The sequence below is a fragment of the Dendropsophus ebraccatus genome, chromosome 4 (genome assembly GCF_027789765.1).
Source record: "Dendropsophus ebraccatus isolate aDenEbr1 chromosome 4, aDenEbr1.pat, whole genome shotgun sequence".
Lineage (NCBI taxonomy): Eukaryota > Metazoa > Chordata > Amphibia > Anura > Hylidae > Dendropsophus > Dendropsophus ebraccatus.
The window spans coordinates 91,966,786-91,985,186 of record NC_091457.1 but is presented as its reverse complement, the minus strand read 5'-3'; the positions used below and the strand labels follow the sequence as shown (position 1 = coordinate 91,985,186).

Here is an 18,401-nt window from a genome sequence, read left to right as displayed (position 1 = left end):
TACCACAGACTGGATTATAGGACCAGACCCCAGAGTGTACAGTGCAATACCACAGACTGGCTTATAGGACCAGACCCCAGAGTGTACAGTGCAACACCACAGACTGGCTTATAGGACCAGACCCCAGAGTGTACAGTGCAACACCACAGACTGGATTATAGGACCAGACCCCAGAGTGTACAGTGCAATACCACAGACTGGCTTATAGGACCAGACCCCAGAGCGCACAGTGCAATACCACAGACTGGCTTATAGGACCAGACCCCAGAGTGTACAGTGCAATACCACAAGACTGGATTATAGGACCAGACCCCAGAGTGTACAGTGCAATACCACAGACTGGCTTGTAGGACCAGACCCCAGAGTGTACAGTGCAATACCACAGACTGGCTTGTAGGACCAGACCCCAGAGTGTACAGTGCAATACCACAGACTGGCTTATAGGACCAGACTTGGCCCCAGTGACAGATGAGAACAGGGAAAGTGATAAGATTGGAGCACATGGGACATGACTGTTTATTTTATCACAGCTGCAGGCAAAGGAAATGTCTGAGAACTTTGCATATTTCCCACCCAGAAGGGGGGCCTAAAGGTCTCTGTGACTCTTCAAGATGGCTTCAATTCAATCTTCTGGTATCCTCCCCATACACACGAATGTTCAACATTTAAGTTTTTCTGAGTTGTAGCCTGTATTATACTTCAGAGCTGCACTCGCTATCCTGCACTCGCTATCCCGTATATATATATATATATATATATATATATATATATATATATATATATATATACACACACACACACACACACACACACACACATATATTAGAGAAATCTTGGTCATGCCTGAGGACAACTTGACTGTCAAAATAAAGATGATTTGTTCCCCTGTGAGGTAGAATTTTCCTGTAACACCTGCACAACATGATAGGATTCTATTGTACCTTAAAATATGGGATCAGGGAACCACAGTGACTCAGTGTCTGTCCAACCTTATAATCACATAACCGGTACTTGAAATAACTCAACCTCAGTCGTTATTCACTGGTTTTACTGGGATTGTTATTTTAATATTTGATCTGATTCCCTAGCTACATAATGGCACAGAAAGGTTACCTGCTCTAACCCGGGCAGATAAACAGTCTTCACCATAGCTCCCTATCAACAAATTTATACAAGGAACAAAAACCCATTCATATCTCAGCGGCTTAATAGACTGTTTACCTTCTACGGGTAGAAAGGTGGATTAGAGGCTTGGTTTCCCAGTATATCTTCCAGACTGGGCTGCTGTGCCCACAGAGCTGGCATCTTAGTCATCTCTACATCCTTTTAACCTCTGCAGTGCCTGGCATAACTGTAATGCCAGCCTTATTCACACACACAAATTATACAGTGAAAGTCCTTCGAATAATCTAGAAAGGTGTCAATTGGTGCTTGTTTCCCATATCAATAGGAGTGCATTATTTCTAATTATCAATGAAACTTAATTTACCTCCAAATGTGTATGCAATACAAAGCTCTGATAATGCAGGGTGGGGCGGGGGGGATTATTTCTTCCTAAAGTACCCGGTGTACACTACCCAGCATGCAAGTTACCAGGGCAAGCTTTATGCAGGCAGGGAATGCTGGAAGTGTTTCGCCCTGGAGGCTTAAAGGGACTGTACCATCAGGCTTGGGCTGAAGCACTGGAGGGAGGAATGGGAGGAAACCCCCTTTCCTCTATGATACAGCTCCATTGATTCTAATGGAGCAGTGTCATAGAGGGGCAGAGGTTTTCTCCTAATAGGGGTGGATCAGCCCGCCTCTAGTGCTTCAGCCCAGGCCTGATGGTACAGTCCCTTTAAAATAGTGAGTGCAGCTCTGAAGTATAATACAGGCTGTGACCTGTACAAAATAAGTACTGTATTGCATGTACACCATGACTCCAGCAGCAGAATAGTGAGTGCAGCTCTGGAGTATAATACAGGCCGTGACCTGTACAAAATAAGTACTGTATTGCATGTACACCATGACTCCAGCAGCAGAATAGTGAGTGCAGCTCTGGAGTATAATACAGGCCGTGACCTGTACAAAATAAGTACTGTATTGCATGTACACCATGACTTCAGCAGCAGAATAGTGAGTGCAGCTCTGGAGTATAATACAGGCCGTGACCTGTACAAAATAAGTACTGTATTGCATGTACACCATGACTCCAGCAGCAGAATAGTGAGTGCAGCTCTGGAGTATAATACAGGCCGTGGCCTGTACAAAATAAGTACTGTATTGCATGTACACCATGACTCCAGCAGCAGAATAGTGAGTGCAGCTCTGGAGTATAATACAGGCCGTGACCTGTACAAAATAAGTACTGTAATGCATGTACACCATAACTCCAGCAGCAGAATAGTGAACGCAGCTCTGGAGTATAATACAGGCTGTGGCCTGTACAAAATAAGTACTGTATGGCATGTACACCATGACTCCAGCAGCAGAATAGTGAGTGCAGCTCTGGAGTATAATACAGGCCGTGACCTGTACAAAATAAGTACTGTATTGCATGTACACCATGACTCCAGCAGCAGAATAGTGAGTGCAGCTCTGGAGTACAATACAGGCCGTGACCTGTACAAAATAAGTACTGTAATGCATGTACATCATGACTCCAGCAGCAGAATAGTGAGTGCAGCTCTGGAGTATAATACAGGCCGTGACCTGTACAAAATAAGTACTGTATTGCATGTACACCATGACTCCAGCAGCAGAATAGTGAGTGCAGCTCTGGAGTACAATACAGGCCGTGACCTGTACAAAATAAGTACTGTAATGCATGTACATCATGACTCCAGCAGCAGAATAGTGAGTGCAGCTCTGGAGTATAATACAGGCCGTGACCTGTACAAAATAAGTACTGTATTGCATGTACACCATGACTCCAGCAGCAGAATAGTGAGTGCAGCTCTAGAGTAAAATATGAGAACAAATTTCCAGCAGATGTGGTTGGTAAATAACTCAACGTAAAAATATAAAAATATATCCAAGATAATAAGGAAATAATATTTTTTCTGCTGACGACCTTCTATGTTTCTGTGTCTCGCAGATGCTGACTATGGCTACTTTGTGGCATAAGAAAACTGTAACATGTAACTGAGCCACTGGCCATTCTGTCAAACAGAAAAAAACTGAAAGACATTGACCTCCTCAGTGATCTATGTGGAAAATGTTATGTGTATTTAGTTTCCTGCCCACTCCCACCCTGGACGCAGTATAATCACTGGTGACATCATCCTTATCTTTCCTTTCGGGAAATTGTCATTGATACATTGTTGTCTAATTGCCAAGCCACACTTGAGGCTTCCCATCCTTTGTACAGAACTGGCATCTTAGTGTTATGTTGTCAGGGCATCCTATGTAAGAAATGTCATGTCATTAGTTGGTACTGTCAGTGTTACTAGAAGAAACTGGCTGGTAACCAATATGATGCCCACTACAACCCCATGTCCACGTGCATCCTACTATGTTATTAACCTGTCTACCTATATAGTGATACAGGAATGGGATGAATCCCCAAACTTCGGATAGAGGGGACTATGGGGTAGGCTCAGTAGCTGAGCTCACACCTCACATGTCTATTGCCCCTCTGTTCTACATCTGACACCCACCTTAAATGGCACAGGCTATAGTTACTTAACAAAAGGTATCCTGATATCAACAGTTACAACCCCCACTAATCCCAAAAATAATGGTCCATGAATAAAGGGAAAGTGGCCCGTTTATTCTCTGTGGGTCAGACCACCACCTATCAGTTAGATACCCCCTGCCCTGTCCATAGAGGTTCACTTTCTAGCAGGTGATAACCCCTTTAGGCCATGTCTTTTTTAGTAAAATAAGGCGGGGTTTACATATGTCCGGCGGTGCGGCGGCGTTTCCCTCCGGCGCAGGAGAAAAGCGCCGGAGGGAAACGCATCTTTGAACTGATCCCATTGTTTTCATTGGGATCGTTCAAAATGTGCGGCGGTGAACTAGTGGCCGCCGCATCGCCGGACCGTCGGTGCGTTAGGACGCATCTTGCAGCGTCCTGGCGGACCGCCGCTCCGGTGATGCGGCGCCGCACCAATTCAATCGAATAGAGCGCCGGATGCCTCGCCGGGCAGGACGCATGCCGTTCGGCTCTGGCATCCGGCGTTCAGTCAAATAGTAGCACAAAATAAACATATATCTCCCCCTGTGTGCTCTCCCCCTCCCCTATAGTCCCCCCTTGGTCCCCCAGTAGTATATCACCCCCCCTGTTTCTCCTCCAGTAGTATATAGCCCCCCTGTTGCCCCCCTAGTAATATTTAGCTTCCCTGTGTGCTCTCCCCCAATTAGTAAACAGCATTGCTGTGCGCTCTCCCCCAATAGTATATAGCCCCCCATGTGCGCTCTCCCCCTCCCATATAGCCCCCCTGTGCGCTCTCCCCCTCCCATATAGCCCCCCTGTGCGCTCTCTCCCCCTCCCATATAGCCCCCCTGTGAGCTCCCCCAATTTAGTATATAGCCCCCGTGCGCTCCCCCGCAAATCCCATTGAAAATGACAGGAAAACATACTGGGGAAAAAAATGTCAACTGATGAGCGCAACTTGTGACAACTGATGACAACTGATGGAAACTGATGGCAACTGATGGTTTTTAATGAAAAGACGGATAGAAAAACTGATCACAACTGATGCATTTTTGGCATCAGTTGTGACATCAGTTGTGGTCAGTTTTTAGGCAAAAAACGCAACTGATGCCAACTTATATATGTAAACCCAGCCTAACAGCTGCTATTTTAATTTAAAATAACGGCTGTTTTCAGTCTTCAATTATTTCCATTGAAGTCTATACAAACAATGGCCGTTAGTTTACACAAATGAACGTTGGTGTAATTAAAAGGATAGTTCACAAAAAAATTCTTTCAAATTAACTGGTACTAGAAAGTGCCAAAGATGTGTAATTTAGTTCTATTAAAAAGCTCAAGTTTTCCTGTACTTATCAGCCGCTGTATGTCATGCAGGAAGTGGAGTATTCTCTCCAGTCTGACACAATGCTCTTTGCTGCTACATCTGTCTATGACAGACACTGTCCTGAGCAGCAGCAAATCCCCATAGAAACATCTCCTACTTTCCAGACTGAAGAGAATACACCACTTCCTGCAGGACATACAGCAGCTGATAAATACTAGAAGACCTGAGATTTTTTTTTTTAATAGAAGTAAATTACAAATCTCTGGCAAGAGTTGATATGAAAGAAATTTTTTTTGCCGAACTAACCTTTTAATTGACATCCATTACTGAGTGAACAGTGGCTGTTATTTACGTTGTTCACACATACATTTTTTTCACCATCCTTTCACTGTAATTTAAACAATATTGAATGGAACCTTAAAATAGGCACACCCAAAAGGGTGTTAAAAAGCAGCTATGTCATTGTAACGATGGCCACTGTAGTATGTAAAACAACAGCCATAGTTTTCAGTATCAAATAACGATTGTAGAAAATTGTGTGAACATAGCCTTAAAATGTTTAAAAACCCCTCTTTTTTAACCAGCAAGTATGACTTTCTCTGGTATTGCGGTTATTTATCTAAAACCTCCTCGCCTCCTAAGAATAATTTTATACAAAATGATCCAAAGGTCAAAGCCATCATACTGGGCCGGCCACAAATAAGCCATCATACTGCCTGGGCCGGCCACAAATAAGCCATCATACTGGGCCGGCCACAAATAAGCCATCATACTGGGCCGGCCACAAATAAGCCATCATACTGGGCCAGCCACAAAAAAAAGCCATCATACTGGGCCGGCCACAAAAAAAAGCCATCATACTGGGCCGGCCACAAAAAAAGCCATCATACTGGGCCGGCCACAAAAAAAGCCATCATACTGCCTGGGCCGGCCACAAAAAAGCCATCAAACTGGGCTGGCCACAAAAAAAGCCATCATACTGGGCCGGCCACAAAAAAAAGCCATCATACTGGGCCGGCCACAAAAAAAAGCCATCATACTGGGCCGGCCACAAAAAAGCCATCATACTGCCTGGGCCGGCCACAAAAAAGCCATCATACTGGGCCGGCCACAAAAAAAAGCCATCATACTGGGCCGGCCACAAAAAAGCCATCATACTGCCTGGGCCGGCCACAAAAAAGCCATCATACTGGTCCAGCCACAAAAAAGCCATCATACTGGGCCGGCCACATAAAAGCCATCATACTGGTCCAGCCACAAAAAAGCCATCATACTGGGCCGGCCACAAAAAAAAGCCATCGTACTGGGCCGGCCACAAAAAAAGCCATCGTACTGGGCCGGCCACAAAAAAAGCCATCATACTGGGCCGGCCACAAAAAAAAGCCATCATACTGGGCCGGCCACAAAAAAAAGCCATCATACTGCCTGGGCCGGCCACGAAAAAAGCCATCATACTGAGCCGGCCACAAAAAAGCCATCATACTGAGCCGCCCACAAAAAAGCCATCATACTGAGCCAGCCACAAAAAAGCCATCATACTGGGCCGGCCACAAAAAAGCCATCATACTGGGCCGGCCACAAAAAAGCCATCATACTGGGCTGGCCACAAAAAAGCCATCATACCGGGCCGGCCACAGAAAAGCCATCATACTGAGCCGCCCACAAAAAAGCCATCATACTGAGCCGGCCACAAAAAAGCCATCATACTGGGCCGGCCACAAAAAAAGCCATCATACTGAGCCGCCCACAAAAAAGCCATCATACTGAGCCGCCCACAAAAAAGCCATCATACTGCCTGGGCCGGCCACAAAAAAGCCATCATACTGGGCTGGCCACAAAAAAGCCATCATACTGAGCCGGCCACAAAAAAGCCATCATACTGGGCCGGCCACAAAAAAGCCATCATACTGGGCCGGCCACAAAAAAGCCATCATACTGGGCCGGCCACAAAAAAGCCATCATACTGGGCCGGCCACAAAAAAGCCATCATACTGGGCCGGCCACAAAAAAGCCATCATACTGGGCCGGCCACAAAAAAATGCCATCATACTGCCTGGGCCAGCCACAAAAAAGCCATCATACCGGGCCGGCCACAAAAAAGCCATCATACTGGGCCGGCCACAAAAAACCATTATGGTGATGAAAAGCACATTTTTTTTCGTCATTCGGACAAGCCATCCCCAGAAAGGGCTGTTACTATGGGGTTAAATATAATACAGAGAAAATCCCCCAGTGCCCTGCTACATGTAGTTCTCCAGCATCTGTAGCAGGATAAGTGGGGACAGCTTCTATCTTCTTCCAGCTGGTCCTTGCAGTTCTCCCTGGTAGCTCGGCTGGGGTCAGCGCCGCCGGCCCTCGCCCTGCCCCCTTGGCGGGGGGACGCTGTACACAGGAGGGGGCGGGGCCGGGCTGAGCTCTGCTCCGGGGCGCTCGCAGCTCGGGAATATGGCAGCGAGGTGAGCGGAGGAGAGCGAGCGGCGCCGGAGACATGGTAAGGGGGACAGCCGGCGGCGGGGGTACCGGTCCCGCGGAGGGAAGGGGGCACATACCTAGTGTTACACCACACGGGTATCAGCTGTCACTGCCCGCAACTTCTACACGCGGAGGAGAGTGGCTGTGACCGCGGTGCCGGGATGTAGTGCCAGTGCCCCTGTATACTGCTGCAACTTGTGTGTAATGTCACCTGTGTAGGCTGTTCTCTTCCTCAGGTCATTTGTGTATGTGCAGTGTTGTGTCTGTGTATAATGCGGTATTGTCTCTGCCTGTGTCCTGTCTGTGACCTGTGTGATACTGTATTGTTTCAGGGGTGTATGGAGCAGTGTGTGTGATGTAGTGTTGTGTCTGTACACTGGTGTTGTGTATAGAGCAGTGTGTGTGATGTAGTGTTGTGTCTGTACACTGGTGGTGTGTATGGAGCAGTGTGTGTGATGTAGTGCTGTGTCTGTACACTGGTGTGTATGGAGCAGTGTGTGTGATGTAGTGCTGTGTCTGTACACTGGTGGTGTGTATGGAGCAGTGTGTGTGATGTAGTGCTGTGTCTGTACACTGGTGGTGTGTATGGAGCAGTGTGTGTGATGTAGTGCTGTGTCTGTACACTGGTGGTGTGTATGGAGCAGTGTGTGTGATGTAGTGCTGTGTCTGTACACTGGTGGTGTGTATGGAGCAGTGTGTGTGTGATGTAGTGCTGTGTCTGTACACTGGTGGTGTGTATGGAGCAGTGTGTGTGTGATGTAGTGCTGTGTCTGTACACTGGTGGTGTGTATGGAGCAGTGTGTGTGTGATGTAGTGCTGTGTCTGTACACTGGTGGTGTGTATGGAGCAGTGTGTGTGTGATGTAGTGCTGTGTCTGTACACTGGTGGTGTGTATGGAGCAGTGTGTGTGTGATGTAGTGCTGTGTCTGTACACTGGTGGTGTGTATGGAGCAGTGTGTGTGTGATGTAGTGCTGTGTCTGTACACTGGTGGTGTGTATGGAGCAGTGTGTGTGTGATGTAGTGCTGTGTCTGTACACTGGTGGTGTGTATGGAGCAGTGTGTGTGTGATGTAGTGCTGTGTCTGTACACTGGTGGTGTGTATGGAGCAGTGTGTGTGTGATGTAGTGCTGTGTCTGTACACTGGTGGTGTGTATGGAGCAGTGTGTGTGTGATGTAGTGCTGTGTCTGTACACTGGTGGTGTGTATGGAGCAGTGTGTGTGATGTAGTGCTGTGTCTGTACACTGGTGGTGTGTATGGAGCAGTGTGTGTGTGATGTAGTGCTGTGTCTGTACACTGGTGGTGTGTATGGAGCAGTGTGTGTGATGTAGTGCTGTGTCTGTACACTGGTGGTGTGTATGGAGCAGTGTGTGTGATGTAGTGCTGTGTCTGTACACTGGTGGTGTGTATGGAGCAGTGTGTGTGATGTAGTGCTGTGTCTGTACACTGCAGTGTAGTGTTGTGTCTGTACACTGGTGTGTATGGAGCAGTGTCTGTGATGTAGTGTTGTGTCTGTACACTGCTGTTTATGGAGCAGTGTCTGTGATGTAGTGTTGTGTCTGTACACTGCTGTGTATGGAGCAGTGTCTGTGATGTAGTGCTGTGTCTGTACACTGGTGTGTATGTTGTGTGTGTTGTGTCTGTGCTGTGTATAATGCGGTATTGTCTCTGGCTTCAGTGTCCTGTCTGTGACCTGTGTGATACTGTGTTGTTTCTGCGGTGTGTATTGAGCAGCGTGTGTGCAGTGTAGTGTTGTCTGTACACTGGTGTGTGTAGTGGTGTCTGTGCTAATGCGGTATTGTCTCTGGCTTCTGTGTCCTGTCTGTGACCTGTATGATACTGTATTGTTTCTGTGGTGTGTGTGGTGCTGTTGGGTCATTGTCCCCTGTGCGCTTTCAGTCTCTGATATGTGTGATACTATGTCTGTGATTTCACTATTGTCAGGTTTGTCACTCATATAACAGGTGTGTTGTCTATGATTACTTGTGTGACACTTCTGTCTGTATTTTCACTATTGTATGGATGTCACATGTATGACACTTGTGTTGTCTGTGATTTTACTATGTGATGTATATGCTTGTCTAACACTTGTGCTAGGTGTGGCCTGTGTCACTGTCACGTGTGTATATGTGATGTGTGCTGTTTGTTGGAGTGTGTCACAGTCATGTTTGTGATGTCCCCTGTGTGTGTGTGTGTGGCAAGGACACTTGTGGTACATAGTGTTGGCAGTGTTTGCCCCATGTATACCGTGTGTTGCTGTTATTTGTGGCTGCTCAGACCTGTATGGTGTCACTATGATGTGTGCATGATGTCATGTGACTTGTGTGTTGTGCTGTTTGTATCAGTATCACTTTGGCTGTTCCTCTTTTTATCATATAACTAGGATGTGTTGTCCGTATCTGCAGTCTGTGCATGGATATATTGTGTGGCCAGCATAGCAGATTATATACAGCATTACCAGTCCCCAGCATATCTACCTGTGTTATGGTTGTCACCCAACTTTCCCAGAAACTAAATCAATGATCTTTTTAAGCTGATGACCACCTAATGTCCCTTTTATTTGGGATTTGATGTCATGTTGAGAAACCTTCCATTATGTTCTTGTTTCCTGGGTATTGTTGGCGTATTTGGGGGAGTTTCTGGTACTGCGGATTGGTCACCTATCAGAGATTATTCAGGAAGCAGATTTCTCACCTGTCGTTCCAGGTACCTGAGATGTATTACATATACCACTATATTAACCCTTTTCTATCAAACTGATATGCAGAGTAGGTGCTGGGCACACTGCTAATAGGCCTGGTACCGGTGATAAATAGATTACCTGGTACAGGTGATAGACCAAGCATATTACCCATCTGCACATGTTGGTACAACTATAGCAGACTAAGATGTCAGCAGCATCTGGACAGGCTGTGCAGCTATTATTGATGCATATCAACAGTCCATATATATGTCCTGATACTGGACCAGAGCATCAGTGTGTGGGGTGTCTGGTGATTTAAAGGGTACCAGTGACTACTAAACAGAGGGGTAGTAGTTTGAAGGGCACCTCCAGCCTCTCTGCAGGCTGGTGATGCATGGGATTCTAGTGACATGTAAGCAGACTATCTGATGCCCTGTACATGCCCACTGTGCTATATTACCTGTTGGCTTACATACTTCCAGGTGCCATTGGTACACACAAAGTGGCATTAACCACTAATGGTGCGTTTACACAGGCAGATTTATCTGACAGATTTTGGAAGCCAAAGCCAGGAATGGATTTGAAAAGAAGAGAAATCTCAGTCTTTCCTTTATGACCTGTTCCCTGTTTATAATCTGTTCCTGGTTTTGGCTTCAAAGATCTGTCAGACAAATCTGCCTGTGTAAACACACCATAAAATAGTAACAGGCAGGCCACCTCTGACATCAGAAGACTTTAGTACTTTGTTCATGTGTTGTTGTTGCTCTGAATTTCACTGCGTCTCTACAGATGCTGTATTTGTGCACAGGTATGCCAGATAGTATGGCAGCTGAGCAGACATATCTGCAATAAGATGCTCCAGATTGCCCCCAGCGCAGGACAGAAAACCCTTCAGCTGAGCGGGCATATACTTGGAATGTTACCGTGGGAAGGACTGTGTTGTATTGCTAAAGCCCTGAGAGGAAAGGAACGTGTTTAGTTTGGGCATGTGCCAATGTAGAATAATCCAGGGCTGCTTACCCAGAGTCTCCATACCCAGAGTCTCCAGTATGCTGTATGGATTGCTGCACCTTGTGTGACCAGTCAGGGTTCAGCTAGTTACTGGACAGCAGTGTAGCCTGATCTACAGACCCCACCATAACCGAATATATAACAGGTGCTGGCTAATTACATCAGACAACAACACCCCTGGGCAGACCTGCCTGTGCAGAGGGCGCTCTGTCACGCTGCCCTTTTTTTTGCATCTCTACAATGCAGCTTTGAAGCCAGAACCAGGTGTGGATCATAATAGATTTAAAAAACAGGTGCTCCTTCTACTTTACATACCAGGAGTGATTAAAGGGGTTATCCAGCGCTACAAAAACATGGTCACTTTTCCCCCACTCTTGTCTCCAGTTCAGGTGTAATTTGGAAATAAACCAATCAGCCTAATCAAGCTGATATGGTTCCCTGAACTGCTGTATACAGCTCTTGCAGCAGCCGCGGCACATACCGGCCACAGCTGCAGCAGTAGCTGTATATCCGAAAAGAGGACTTTAATCCCCCGGGATTTCAAACCCCATCCAATCTGGAGACAAGAGCGGGGCAAAAGTGTCCATGTTTTTGTAGCACTGGATGACCCCTTTAAGGGTATAAACACACACACCGTATACTTATACGCAGCAGATCTGCAGCAGATTTGATGGTGCAGATTTGATGCTGTGTTTAGTTATTTAGATCTAATCTGCTGCGTATTTGCTGCGTATCGCAGCAGTAAATACGCTGCGTATACGGTGTGTGGGTTTATACCCATATGGTGCGTTCACACCTGCAGATCTGCAGCAGATTTGATGCTGTGTTCAGTTATTTAAATGAAATCTGCTGCAGAAAATCAGCTGCAGATCCTGTAGGTGTGAACGCACCATATGGGTATAAACCCACACACCGTATACGCAGCGTATTTACTGCTGCGATACGCAGCAAACACGCAGCAAATACGCAGCAGATTAGATCTAAATAGCTGAACACAGCATCAAATCTGTACCAACAAATCTGCTGCGTATTTGTTGCGTATCTGCTGTGTATACGGTGTGTGGGTTTGTACCCTATAGGTACAAACACACACACAGTATACGCAGCAGATCTGCAGCAGACTTGGTGGTGCAGATTTGATGCTGTGTTCAGTTATTTAGATCTAATCTGCTGCGTATTGCAGCAGTAAATACGCTGCGTATACGGTGTGTGTGTGTTTGTACCCTAAGGCATAACCTGCACCACTGGTAAGAGTGGTGTAAATTTACACTCAAAGATAACTTTTGATATAATTGTATCCAAATTGAGGAATAGAAAAGCGGCACTCAACGGGAAAAATTCTCTTCTTGCTTAAGGGTACAAACCCACACACCGTATACGCAGCAAATACGCAACAAATACGCAGCAAATACGCAGCAGTTTGATGGTGAAGATTTAATGCTGAGTTCAGTTATTTAGATATAATCTGCTGCGTTTTTGCTGCGTGTTTGCTGCGTATCGCAGCAGTAAATACGCTGCTTATACGGTGTGTGGGTTTATACCCTAAGGGTACAAACACACACACCAGATACGCAGCAAATACGCAGCAGATCTGCAGCAGATTTCATGGTGCAGATTTGATGCTGTGTTCAGTTATTCAGATCTAATCTGCTGCGTATCTGCTGCGTATCGCAGCAGTAAATACGCTGCGTATACGGTGTGTGTGTTTGTACCCTAATAGTAGAGATTACATTCAAATCACTGTGGGTGTAGGTGAGGGAGGACAAACAAACAATGCTGCGTGCGCACTGATTGGCTGAGCGGGATGTCAGGATGCCGGGAGCCTGAGAAGCAAGTGGGAGCGCAGGCAGGTAACGTATTAGCCCAGCAGCAGTGGGTTAAGTGGGAAGGGGCTTTACATTCTCAGGGTACAAACACACACGGCTTATACGCTGCGTATTTACTGCTGCGATATGCAGCAGATACGCAGCAGATTAAATCTAAATAACTGAACACAGTATCAAATCTGCTGCGTATCTGCTGTGTGTGTTTGTACCCTTACAGTGAAATGAAAAATCCGCTTCAAGGATGTAAAGCCATAGAAAATGACAGTACCAGGTATCACAGCGGATTTCGCTGTGGAACTCCTGATTCATGGTAAGAAGCCCTGCATTTTAGTTAGTTGTTTAGAGCTTTGCAAGTAAACCTAAAGAAAATATTAAAACAAAACAAATTGCCCTTTTTTATGTCCCCCTTCCGGACCTTGTGTCTCACGCATGCATAAAGCAATGTTAGACTATATTCCCTTTAAGGGTGCCATCACACCTACCGACTCGCAGCGTAAATCTCGCTGCAAGTCTGGCAGGTCCTGGCAGTTCACTGTCGTTCAGACCGCAGCAAATACGTAATTCTGTTGGCCCCTTAACCCCTTCTGCTTCCACCCGGCTCCCGCTCTGCATACATTACCTCTCCTCGCTGCACGGGGTCCCGGCGTACTGCTCTCCCGTCCGGCCAATCAGTGTGTTGCCCAGCTGCAGCCACTGATTGGCCGGGCATGAGAGCAGTACGCCGGGACCCTGTGCAGCGAGGAGAGGTAATGTATGCAGAGCGGGAGAGCAGCGGGAGCCGGGCGGCAGCAGAAGGGGTTAAGCGGCCGGCAGAATTACATACACGCAGCGGTCATTTAGACCGCTGCGTGTATGTAGTGAAAGTGATCTGCCAGGACCTGACAGACTCGATTCGCTAGGTGTGAAGGCAAAGGGAACTTGTCAATTTAAAAATGTTATAGAGCAAGAGGAGCTAAGCAAATTGATCTATAGTTTTGTAGTTCCAGGGTAAAAATATTTTTATTTATTTATGTAAATCTCATAATTCCAGGCTAATTAGTCAAGTGGGTGGGCCTACTCAGTGATTTGACAGCTATCAGTGTATAAGTGTCATGAGAGAGCTGTCATTTACTAACTAATACCTGTGGATCAGTTCCATACTGGACACAGTCGGTGCCTGGTGGATTTTCCCTGGACTCTTATGGGGTCAGTTGGATTCCCAGCATGTTGTCCAGTGTTTTACTGGACAAAACCTTGGACACATTCAGCTACATGTGGAATATAACAGGGTGAAGGTAATTCCTTACTTTGTAACTCTGTTGTCAGTGCAGGTGCAGAGGTGAGAGAGAGATCAGGATATTTACTCTCTGTCTGGGGGAAGAACCTCCCCCGTCATTTATAGACTATCCCAGCTCCTCACAAGTGCCATTTCTATTGTGTCACCAAGGTAAATTTGGTATGTGAGCAAATCCAGGGGTTAAATGCCGTGAGCTGTTCCAATGAGATTATGTGCAGTGAAAGACTGAATACACAAACACACTTGAGTGTGCACAGCCATGGTTATCACGTCTATGAGTGGGTATTTTTAGGTGGCTATATATTCTCTTTTAGCTAGTGTTTCAGACCTAAATATATATTTGTACGGCCATTTTCAAAATAGCTTCCAGTGATGGACGTAGCGGTGAGGTTATGTGCCCCCCAGATTAAAGCTGTGTCTGTCTGCAGTATCCAACCTCCTTTCCATGTGAAGTGACCCATGAAGCTGAGATATGGTGGTCACACTGGCTGGTGGTATGCTGTTTTGGACCCTACTGTGCATTTGCTATAGTGAAGAATTTAACCCCATGGCTCGCCTTCCTTCCTGGACTGCTGTGAGTTCATTTGGAGTGTTCACAGTCAAGCCTGGATTTTGAGGTCACTAGACTTGTAACCCTATTTAGTAGATATAGGGACTCTGTGGCCATTTTCTTTTTTTATGTCCTTGCCATTCTGTTCCAGGCTTTCCACAGAGTATCTGGGTCCTATCATTGCACTTCACTGGTTTTTATTCTTGTTATTTTTACCTTATTTGCATCTCTGCTCTTTTGCATAGAGAGAATTTGTAGTCCAATATTAACTCTTTCAGGACAGTCAGTCCAGGCTTAGGTGCTTACAGTTGAACAGATTTGCAAATACTTTTCTTTATGGTTTTGAGCTATTTTTCAGCATCTTCCCTAATTAATATTCAAAGCTGCATTCAAAATAATGCAGCATGTTGTCTTTAGGAGACGCACTTAGTAGCGCATTTCATTGCCCGGCGCTGTGCAATCTCCATCCTACCGCTACAATGTAATTCTATAGGGCACCAGAACAAAGATAATTAGCATGGGGGGAAGTGAAGCATGCTGGCCCCTGCTTTTTCCCCAGACTTGTGGGGGTCTGCAATGAGACCCCAAGAGATCAAAACTTTTGATGTGTCCCTGTGACATATCAAAAAGTTTTCTTAATGACAAATACCCTTTAATGTGGACCTGACAGCAGCTTTTTAATGCTTAAACTAAAGGCAATGTACAATAGGGCTTCTTACTCGATACATAGACACCATTCTTATTGCAGTCCAGTGTTCCAGTGCTAAAATATCAGCGTTAGGAATAATCTGATAATTAGGGATAAAGCCAATGTAGGGTTCTATTAGTCAGCAAAAGCCCAGCACAGTCTGCTCCCTTTACTCTGAACTGATGCCCACAGTCCCGCCAGTATACACACACATAGGGCGACATTTTTACACCGGGCTTACAAATGTCCCTGGACCTCAGGGGATTTATGTAGAGGCGCATTGCCTCTACATAAATCCCGATTGCATGGATGGGCTTTTGAGACCTACGCCAGCTCTGATTTCATTGTCATTTTTCCACCAGAAAAATGATAAATTTGGCGCACGCAGAGGCCGCACCCCCTCTGACTGCAGCCGCATCCCCCGTAACGCCCCCTTTCCGCCCCACTGGCAAAGGCGGCGCAGGTGGGGCAGATGCAAACAAGAGTTCAAAGGCAGCCAGCTGTCAAGCCGACCACCAAGACTAATAAAGTGCTTTGCTTTACTAGGACTGTGAATTTGCTCATCCCTACTGGACTGCACATGGACAAATTTATAGCTTGTATTGGGCTATTCACATGTTCATATGTTCCGTTTAAAAATAGGACATGACATAACTTGGAACAGAAGCACAACATGGATTCCCCATAGAAATCAATTAGATCTGTGTTTTTCACGGATGTACATGGATGTGACATCTGTGTTCATTCGTGAAAAACACAGATGTGCTGTAATCAATGTAAGGCCTTATTCACATGTCCAGGGTTTTTCACAGAGCGTGAATTTGTCTGCTCTGTGAAAAACACTGAACGTCTGTTGACAGACAGTGAAAGCAGCGGGGAAGATGGGAGCTGGGAGAAGGTGATGGCAGTGAGGGAGATGGGAGCCAAGAGATGGTGACAGCAGCGGGGGAGATGGGAGCCAAGAGATGGTGACAGCAGCGGGGGAGATGGAAGCCGGGAGATGGTGACAGCAGCGGGGGAGATGGGAGTCGGGAGATGGTGACAGCAGCGGGGGAGATGGGAGCCGGGAGATGGTGACAGCAGCGGGGGAGATGGGAGCCGGGAGATGGTGACAGCAGCGGGGGAGATGGGAGCCGGGAGATGGTGACAGCAGCGGGGGGAGGGGCTGCCATCCGCACTATGATCTTTCCTATTTTTTCGCAGCAAGGATGGTGTGAATGAACACACAGAATTTCATGGGCTGTAAAATTGACGTGTGAATAAAATGCTTTAGGGTAGCTTCACACGTACTGTATCGCTGCGTTTTTAACGCTGCGTATTTATTGCTGCGTTTTTATCGCTGCGTTTTTATCTCTGCGTTTTTGGTGCGATTTTTTTTTTTTTTACATGCGAGTTTTGATTTGTGAATCATGTGAAAATCAAAACTCGCATGTAAAAAGCGCAGCGTTAAAAACGCAGTGATACGGTACATGTGAAGGCACCCTTAAACAGATTAGTCAAGAACACTGATACAGATTCAAAACAGAAGCAAAACGGATCTAAACATGGACAGTTTTGCACGGATCATGGAGGGAGCCAGCGGACTACATTTACGATCCGGGAAAATCACTGAACATGTGAAAGCGAATGCTAACCTGTCAGTTCAGCGCTCACTTGCTCCTTGTTCCCCGCTCGCTTCCGGCACTATTAAACATACCGACAGCAAGTTCAAGGAGGGCCATAGGAGATAGCGATGGTCTGCTGCCGCGACACCTATTGCACGGAGCGACGGCAACAGATCGCTGCTATGCTCCTTAGATTTCTCTCACATGTTTGCCTTTATGACCAAGTATTTAATCACAGTCATGGATGCAGATTAGACCCATTCAATGAGGTCCATAGGCATTCTGCATTTCTGACACACTTTCTCAAGTTATTCTGACGTATTGATAAAATGCCCAGTCAAAATATATACGCCACAGTTCACACTGTATATTTCCATTACGATCAATGGGTTGTGTATTGAATGTTTCTTTGAGTGCATATTTTGGCAAGTGATGTGTACTAGAAAACTCAGTATGCTCCTGGCCTATGGCTTCAAGTAGAAGGCAAACCAGCCCAACCAGCAGGTGACATTCCTTATATCTATGTATATAAACCTGATATTTTTATGGCTTTTACAGGGCCACTCTCCCTGTGCCTTTCATGTATTATTAGGCCTTAAATCTTTTTATCTTTACAAGAACATTTGTGCTGTGTGATTTTGCCATCCTTTAAACTGGGCCCAGTCACTTAAATTTGCGAGGTAGCGTTCCAGATAAATTTGATGTTGGTGTATGTTTTTGTGCCCTTTTCATTTCGGGATGTTTTTGTACCCGTTCTCGGGATTGGTGGGGTTCCCAGCAGTCAAAACCTCACTGTTAGGTGTGAATGACTCTTTTAATAAGAAATCCACTTTTAGGCCACAATGTCTTTTTTTGTCTGTTTGACGGTTGTTGTTTTTTTTTTTTATTCTGTCATTTCTTGCCAAATAACGTCCATTATTGCAAAATATTCTGAAATAACAGAAGAAAAAGTCCATCAAACAGACAAAAAAAAAAGACAATGTGTGGTTGTGGCCTTAGGCTATGTTCACATTATGTAAGTTCCGTGGAAATTTCCGCGGAACTTACGTATTTGTGCAGGCTGAAGGGATCCTGGCCGGAGTGTATACACTCCGACTGGGATCCCTAGCGGCGGCATTGAAAACTGACATGGCCAGTGAATAGCGACTGCAGAAAACCCTGTCAGTGCACACTATGGAGCGAGCAGCTCCAGCGGCACGCTCCATAGTGTGTTGTGGGGAGTTCTGATGCGGACGTGCACGGATGCGGCCGCATTAGAACTCTGCAGCGCTAAAGATCATCAGGCCGGTACTGCAGTACCGGCGGGGATGATGTTTTCAGAGACCGGCCGT

General features: G+C 46.1%; 1 protein-coding gene across 2 annotated transcripts in view; it reads left to right on the top strand.

Annotated features, from left to right (window-relative positions):
- Positions 1 to 7,363: 7,363 nt before the first annotated feature.
- The window catches only part of LOC138788419 (pleckstrin homology domain-containing family G member 4B-like), a 77,167-nt gene continuing 66,129 nt past the window's right edge, over positions 7,364 to 18,401 (top strand). For both annotated transcript variants that reach the window (XM_069966267.1, XM_069966266.1), the window contains exon 1: positions 7,364 to 7,452. In XM_069966267.1, the coding sequence (XP_069822368.1) occupies positions 7,450 to 7,452 (3 nt within the window). In that variant the 5' untranslated portion in view covers positions 7,364 to 7,449. The remainder of the gene's footprint in view (positions 7,453 to 18,401) is intronic.